This window comes from Strongylocentrotus purpuratus, unplaced genomic scaffold (assembly GCF_000002235.5).
Source record: "Strongylocentrotus purpuratus isolate Spur 01 unplaced genomic scaffold, Spur_5.0 spur5_contig_858, whole genome shotgun sequence".
Lineage (NCBI taxonomy): Eukaryota > Metazoa > Echinodermata > Echinoidea > Camarodonta > Strongylocentrotidae > Strongylocentrotus > Strongylocentrotus purpuratus.
The window spans coordinates 3,019,312-3,027,841 of record NW_022145566.1 but is presented as its reverse complement, the minus strand read 5'-3'; the positions used below and the strand labels follow the sequence as shown (position 1 = coordinate 3,027,841).

The following is an 8,530-nucleotide window of genomic DNA, read 5'->3' as shown; positions in this document are numbered from 1 at the left end:
CAGACAAGATTTTTGAACTTCAGGTTCATACTAAAAGAAATGTTTTATTAGTATGTATTAAACTATGGGGAACAAAATGTGTTTCAGTCAAGTGGAAAGCTTCATCAACTTCAAAAAGTTTGGATAAACACTAATTAACTGGAAAAACCATGTCCATTTTTATGTCCTTCCGTTACCGAGATAATTAATATGCACATTCTTAAACTACTTAACTATAATGACAATTTTTGGGGGGAGAATTAAAGGCACTTATATAGGTATTATATCTGTACTGTTTCACATCTTATACTAATAAAACAGTTCTTTTAGTATGAACCTGAAGTTCAAAAATCTTGTCTGAGTGTCCTTCCGTTACCGTGGAATTGCCCAAAGGTCGGCGTAGTGGCCGTCTGAACGCCGTCCATTATGCAGGCTTAGAAATGCAGATGACCTCTTCGGCATATCCTCAATCGGTTTTAAGTTTTGTGTAAACGATTTGAAGAAAGAGAAAAATCATCATATTAGTTAATTTTTTTCTTCAAACTCGACTTTGGACTGTTAGGTTACGTTTTAGTACGGTACATTTAGTACAGTCACCGCAGACATATTCAGCAATTTGAATAGCTTTCCGATTTGTTTTTATGAGGGAGCCAGGTTTTGTGTAAACACTCAAATACAATAATATAAAATCGTATAAGGCAGCGGAATGACCCCGTATGTCACAAAGGCAGTCCATGATATCCTGTGATCAAACTGTGGAGAGCTCTAACTCAAGGCCAAATACAACAATGTAATCACGTCTTTTAAAATCCGTTGACTACTGAATTAGGTAGTTCCCATAGACTTAACACAGGGATTACCAGGTTCCCGTAAGCAATGGGTTAATTCTTTCTGGGCTTTCGATTCCCTCTACGATGTCATAATATTCGCAAACTATATGTTCACTGGTAGATCTATCGATCTCGTATTAAGACCGGGGAAAGTCTTATGGGCTGATATTGGTAAGTTTTGTTATTTTGTTTCACGTTTTGAATCAATATTCTGTCGCATAAGAGGCGTCAATAATATTATTGTCTGACATAAAAAGTCGATGACTTGTGCGTGTGTGTAGTAGACCATTTTCGTAATGTATCAAATTGAACGCACAAATCTTTGTTAAGTGCCTCGCTACAAATTATTTCATTCACATGTTACAAATAATTGTCCTTCAATAGTCAAAATGCGAATTGCATACATTATGGCCCGAATTCACAAAGCAAGGTTTGAGCTCAAACCTCCTTTTGTTTCGCCAAACCTCCTTTTGTTCTTTACAAACCAGGTTTGTAAAAAAACGCGTAAAACGCGTCATATGACGTACGAAAACCAAGGTTTGTCGACAAACCTCCTTTGTGAATTCGGGCCTATGTGTTGTTCTGTAGGTTTTGCAAGCTATACTGTTTGTCCTACCATGGACCTATACTACAAATGGACACTGATCGGTACCATAATATATTCATGCAACTGACTCTATCAAAAGTATCATAATGACATTCCTAACCTGCTGCCAAGCTTTGATCTAATCACGACCGCCGCCAGTCCTGGGCGCCAGTCAGCCATACAAAACCTAAACTGTGCCTTGAAGAATCTACAAAATGCCTACGCAAAAATATGAGTAATGATGTAAATGAAGTTTTAATAGGAAATTAGAAGTAGTTTACAAGAGAAACCTGAAAATTGGGCTGTAACACAATGATTTTAAACTTCATTTTAAAACTTATCCTATCCATTACAAAGGAATGGAAGGCAGTAGGACAGTAAAGAATTTTTATTTTTCAAACTTTGGCAAGTCCAGATGTATGTCCACCAAATTCCACTTCTTTAATAATCATCTAATATCACACAAATTGTCATAATTTTGGGTTCACTGCTTCTCTAACTGGTCTTAAGTCACGATACTTTTTCTGAAACTACACTCTGGGCCCTGGCCCAGCGAAAAGAATCTGAAGAAATGTAAAAGGTTCTTTTGTCTGTGATGATGCGTGATTACATAATCAACATTGTCGCGTCAAATGTATGTCCTCATCATCATACACATTAGAGACTTTTAGATTTGCACGACGAGAACGTGGACTGTCACATGTGACATCCTTTTAAGGCAATGTGACATCCTTTTAAGGCACTGACAGTGCCCGACAGTGCCTTAAAAGGAAGTCACACGTGACAGTCCACGTTCTCGTCGTGCAAATCTAAAAGTCCCTATTATCAGGTGGCGGTGGTCATGATGTGATCAGAGAAAGACTCTCATCATTAGTCCATCTGTAGTAGGGTCCATGGTTTGGCAGTTACTGCTTTTAGGAATTGTTTCTTTTAATGTTTTTATTGCGACCATCTCGGTAGCTATTCGGATGAAGGGAAACCGTTTTTTCTTTACAATTATGGTTACAATAGTTAAAACAAAGACAAGTACTACGAACTTGATAGAACTAATAGATTGTTGTCTCGTGTTTTTCTCCTTTCTTGAGTTTTGTCATTTTGTATTCTTATAAAATGTATCTATGAAAATTGATATATGGCCTTTTCATTCAATTTTCAAATTCTGGAGATACACACATAATTCAAATCAAAAATAATCTAACAAATTCCAATTTTTTTTTAAAAAGGTCATCGTCTTTATCAGCGCACAAAAATCTCTACGTCGCGATGGACGAAGACCAACTCGACGTGATCATCGGTGACGATGATGGTCAAAATGGCGACGTCGACGTCGGCGTCAACGGCGTAGGACGGAGGAGGAAGGTTTTGCATGTCGGCGACAATGGAGTAACACATCGCGTGGTCATTGACCGCGGTTGTTATTCGATGACGGAATTTCATGAGCAACATGGATACCAACGGAAGGATAAACTGAGCCCGAGGGAATTCGTACAGCGTAAGATCAAACGATGTCGGTGTGGAGTAGACCAGTTTCTAGGTAAGAGATGTTGAATTTTAGAAAAACGGATCTTGAGATTCTGGGGAATGGATCATTTTGAAAATATGTGCAGAATTTAAAAAAAAGCATTCTAATTTCAGTTGATGATACTAGACAAATGGTGAAAATGAGATTCACACATAATGCAAAAAGATCTTTTTTTTTCTTCTAAATATGAATATTTTTTTCAGAAACATCACACTCAGCTTCAATAAAAAAAGAAAACAAGAAGTACTGAGATGATTTCAAATGGAAAGTATAAAGTATAAAACATACGAACTTACCTTTGCCGTGGTGTTTCTAGAAACTAGTTTCTAGAAATACCACGGCAAAGAAAGCGGACAAAATATACAGTTCCTCAGGTAGACAAAGGAACATCCCTTCACTGCTATTATATAAAAAAAATGTAGAACAGGTGTCACATGCATATTCGCCTTTTTACATAATAGCAGTGAAGGGATGTTCCTTTATCTAGCTGAGGGACTGTATATTTTGTCCGCTTTCTTTGTCTGTCATGTTCATAGTGCTGTTGATACCTCGACTCGATACGACCGATTTTAGGGTCTTTGGCGGCAACTCTTGGCTGTCGTTCGGTGTATAGTCGGTCTGTTGGTGTGGCTGATAGAAAATGGAGGATGTAATAGGAAAGGCATCCCTGCTTGCCGATGTCTTAATGTCTAGAGAGTGGGTTCTTAATTCTCGAAGCAGGCCAAATAGGGTTCCCCGATTTTCTAAATGTGTATTCATAAGTAAAGTTTTGAAGAAAACGATGGCACCGACTGTTTTTTAAATAAAATGTGCCCAAAGTGCCCAAACTTGATGTGTTGGGGCCCACCATTGTTTTTATGCATCTCAGAGCAAATATTTCGGCTGAAAATGTCTGTTATGTGTAGAAAAACGACTATGAACGATGCAATAAAATATGGTATTGTTTAAATCCCTGAGAAGACAACAGGGCCCCCAAGTTGCTCCAAAAGGACCAAAAGTATCAGTTACCCGAAACAGTAAAGAAGACTGCTTTAAAGTATTTTGTTTCCATGTTATTCACAATTTGGTGTGCAATGTCCTTTATCTGCTCCTGCTCATACTGCAACTGTGAACTGGCTTATTGAGTGAAATACGTTCATCCCATTCCGTCGTTCGAAGGGGACTCTGTTCACTGTTTATCAGTTTCTAAATACTCAAATGTTACCCTTTTGATTTATTAAACATTGAATATCTTGTTATAAAATTCAAATGTTATTTTAACTTAAAAGTTTTGTTTGTATATAAAGTACTAAAACTTATTCCGGAAGTAGTTTACACCCTTCAATCATCGAGTTCTCCTTGCTTCAACTGTAAAATAAGTACATAACTAAAATTATGGGTAGGCCTAGTACTTTTTAAGCTTTCCATTAAAGTTTTTTTTTTAAGCATCTGTTAACCTCACCTATATTATATCATTTCTGTGTAGGTCTAATCGTCTATATCTTCCCTGCATTTCATTGGCTACGTCAGTATAACCTAAGGAACAATGCAGTCGGAGATGTGATGGCAGGTATCACAGTCGGCATTGTCAACATACCAATAAGTAAGTTTACACCTGTTATAGGCTGTCAAACAAGTTAAGATGGGGTGCAGTTGCGTACCCAATCGCAGGCAGTGGATACGCCCATGTGCCTATTGAAGGAGGGCAACTAGGGCGTACGTGCCAATTGAAGGGGGCAACTAGGGCGTACGTACCACTTAAAGGGGGCACCGATCCGAGGGATTGATTATTAATATAATCTTCAATATGACGATGACGATGTATCCAAAAGAAATCATTTGAAATGTTAAACTTTGATAAAATGTTGATCCGTATTGTGTGATCTTCATCCAAGGAAAAAGCAACAAATATGATTCGTAATGGTCAAATGATACAATTTCTCTAATGTTTTGTCTCTTTACTCAACCAATATGTCATTAAAATGACAGATACCCTTTTTCCCAATGACACGTACATCTTTTTTCGTTTTATTGCTGAATAATGTGACATAGATTTGCTTTTATTTTGGCAGTAATAATGCCCAATATTTTCCTATTCCCCTGCCAGCGACGATTATTTGACAATTTTATTTTAGGACTAATGCAAAAGCAATCCTTTTTATTAAACAAATATATAGGAGTACATTTTTTTAATATAGAGGATCTAAGATTGACGAGCGTTTTAGAACCGATTAATTTTTATCTTTCTCCTTTGAAACTATGATGATATCGTTGACACGTACATTCTCGTACCTGTCTTTCTAGAATATTATGAAAATAGATTTGAATTTCAGATTTTGTTTGGGGGGACAAAGAATGTCCCACAAAGGCTATAGAAAGTCGGCGCTCCCCACATTCTGGAGTCTAGACTCTTTATAATTATTTCTTTTGTGGTAGAATAATGACATGAAGTGTTCGTTTGTTATATCATAGCAGGGTCCTGTGTCATAAAATTTGTTACCAAGACGTGTCAAAAAGACATATATTTTGATGTTCGCTGAAGGGAAAAGAGCCAGCACAGGGGTAAACAAAATGGTGCCTAAAACTAGCTTTCTCATGAAAACAAAAGAAATAATGCAATCGACATATTGAGGTGAAAAGTCGTTTAATCAAATGCGTCAAAATAACAAAAAAAACAGGTACATACTTTTCTATTTATTTATTTATTCAGTTTTATTTAAAAACAGGGTAGTCTTTTCAGTGCCAGAGGCCTGCTTTACAAAAGAGCCCTGTACATACGAAGATTTACAAAAAATAGAATACATTGTAGAAAACAAAGACATTATATAAACAACATACCATAATTGAACTAAAACAACTTAAAAACTAGATCAAAGTGAACATAAGGCCTAAAATATCAAACATTTAAGATATTATTGATACAATATAAAATACATATACAAATACACATGCCATAAAGAACAGACATAAAATCAAAAGGGTAAAAGGTAAGAAATAAAACGACTACAGACTACACAACTACAAACAAACAAAACTAACTGTAATAAGTCATGATATAACATTAGGTACCAGTGCATGCATTACAGTGGGGGGATTTTTTTTTCTTTTTTTCTTTTTTTTTTGATTTCATAAGCGCGTGTCAATATTTTTTTTTTTTTTTTTTTTTTCCCCCCCTTCCACAGGGTTCTTTATTTTCAAAACAAATTTCATCATATACAGAACATCCATATATCATATACAAATAATTAAAGAAATAATTTCCATACATAATGGCTTGACACAGATAATAATCATCACGGCCAAAAACTTTTGTGGCAGATAAAAACAAACATTTATGACAAAATTAGTACTTTAAATATATAATTTAAAAAAAATACCAAACATAAAATACATGATCATGTTTATGTTAGCACATTTCCAACACTCTCAAAATATTTTCTAAAGTGAAACCATTTCTTTTTTAGTTTATTCTCTCTGAGATTTGTTTGGTTTATATATTTTTCCATTTCATAATAACGTTTTACAGCTGATAAAATTATATCAAATGATGGTAGTTGATTTCGTAATTTAGCTGAAAATATTTCTTGTCTTACAACCATCAGAACACAGTTGAGTGCATTATTATTGCTACCGCAAAATCCAAACAATTTATTTTGATTTGTAAATTTGATCCTTTCCCCCGTATTACGAAATATCCAGAACTCTAACTTCGACCATACTTCATTAGAATAGTTACAAAAGCAAAAAACATGTATGATAGTTTCATCATTGTTACTACAAAAAGTACACTTCTTGTCAGCCACTACACCAAATCTTAACAAACTGTCCTTCATCATATATAATATTCTATTTAAAATCTTGATTTGAAACCACCTCATGTTGATATCTATTGTTGACTGAAATGGAATTTGACAGTACGAACCCCAAAGTACATCTTGAAAATCTAAAAAACTTTTCCACTTTGTAAGGGCTTTACATTCTTTTACTTTGTTTTTTAGCAAAGACTGATAAATATGTGAACAACCAACATTTGTTTTCACCACAAGGTTTTCGGGAATGATAGGTGCTAAGGCCTTACTAGGAGCTACATGTGTAGTCATTTTAAAACCTGACCGAATTGCATTACAAAGACCATAGTACTGGAGGAAATTTGTTTGTATGTCAAATCTCCGTTGAAACTCAAAATATGAACAAAAAGAACCATCTATTTTTAGGATGTCATTCACAAAACGTATTCCTCGTAAATTCCAAGCCCCCCAAAATACCACTTTGTCATTTATTTTAATGTGGGGGTTATTCCAAAGAGGTTGACTTGCAATGTCGTCAATAAGAAGTTCGACCAAGTCTGACCAAGCGAAAAGGACCTCTTTCAAAAATGGATTTGGAGTCAAGTCTGCTAATTTTCTAAAATAATGTGAGCCCATATACAGGTGAAAAAAATAGGTTTGGGGCAAGAATGAATTGAACATGTGAAAAGTGAAACTTTCTATCTGAGAATTAGTTACAAATCTTCTAATCCATGATATTTTCAGGGATTTAGCATGAATGTAAATATAAATCATCTTAACCCCACCTTTATTATATAGTTGACACATTTGTTCTCTATTGATTTTATCAGGTTTGTTACCCCATATAAATGCATACAAAGAACGATTTATATCTTTTATAATTTGCGAATTCGGTTCTGGAAGTGAAAGCAACAAATAGTTCAATTTTGGCACCAACAAAGATTTGACGTACAGTTATTCTTCCGAGGACAGTTAAGGTTCGTTTGGACCATGAAATAATTTGGCGTTTTACATCTTTAATTTTTTCAGTATAATTATGATTTACCATCTCTACTAAGTTAACCGAAAAATCTATTCCTAAGTATCTCGAATAACCTTCTGATACCCAATTTAGTTTGTGCTCTGGCATTAGCTGTTTTTTGCAGGCTCTATTTTCCCCAATCCATATCACATGAGTTTTTTGTAATATTGATCTTTAGGTTTGACATTTCTTCAAAATTACCCAATATTTTTAATGAGCTCTGTAAATCTTCTTTTGTACCGTTAAGTGTCAAAATGGTGTCATCTGCGTATTGTAGTAGTTTACTTTTGTTTCCCTGTAGATGCAAGCCAATTAAATCATTGGAATGTCTAATCAAAATTCCTAATATTTCGCTAACAAGTAAAAACAGGTATGGAGATAATGGGTCTCCTTGACGACACCCTTGTCCTATAGTAAATCTTTCTGTGCAAAAACCATTTACTGGACACAAGAAGAAGCATTTTGATAAAATAGATTAATCCATTTTTTCAGCGATGGCCCAAAATGAAAAAAGTCAAGGACATTGATTAGAAACTTGTGAGATATACAATCGAAGGCCTTTTCAAAATCAATCATCAACAACATGCCTGGAATATCATTAAAGTTCGGTATATAATATATATCATAAAGTAAACGAATATTTTCTCCGATAAAACGGCCTTTCAAAAATCCTTTTTGATTTTCATGTATCAAGCGGGGCAATATTTGCTTTAATCGATTAGCTATGCACACAGATGCTATTTTGTATATAACATTTAAAAGTGAAATAGGACGCCAATTCTTTAATAAATGTCGAGGCTTGTTTCCTTTAGGAATTAAAGTGAT

The 8,530-nt window shown here is 34.9% G+C and overlaps 1 protein-coding gene across 1 annotated transcript in view; it reads left to right on the top strand.

Moving 5' to 3' along the window:
- The first annotated feature begins 908 nt into the window (after positions 1 to 908).
- LOC115919048 (sulfate transporter-like) overlaps positions 909 to 8,530 on the top strand; it is a 28,967-nt gene continuing 21,345 nt past the window's right edge. Inside the window, exons 1-3 of the mRNA XM_030998005.1 lie at positions 909 to 980; positions 2,619 to 2,929; positions 4,383 to 4,499. Coding sequence (XP_030853865.1) covers positions 2,659 to 2,929; positions 4,383 to 4,499 — 388 coding nt within the window. The 5' untranslated portion in view covers positions 909 to 980; positions 2,619 to 2,658. The remainder of the gene's footprint in view (positions 981 to 2,618; positions 2,930 to 4,382; positions 4,500 to 8,530) is intronic.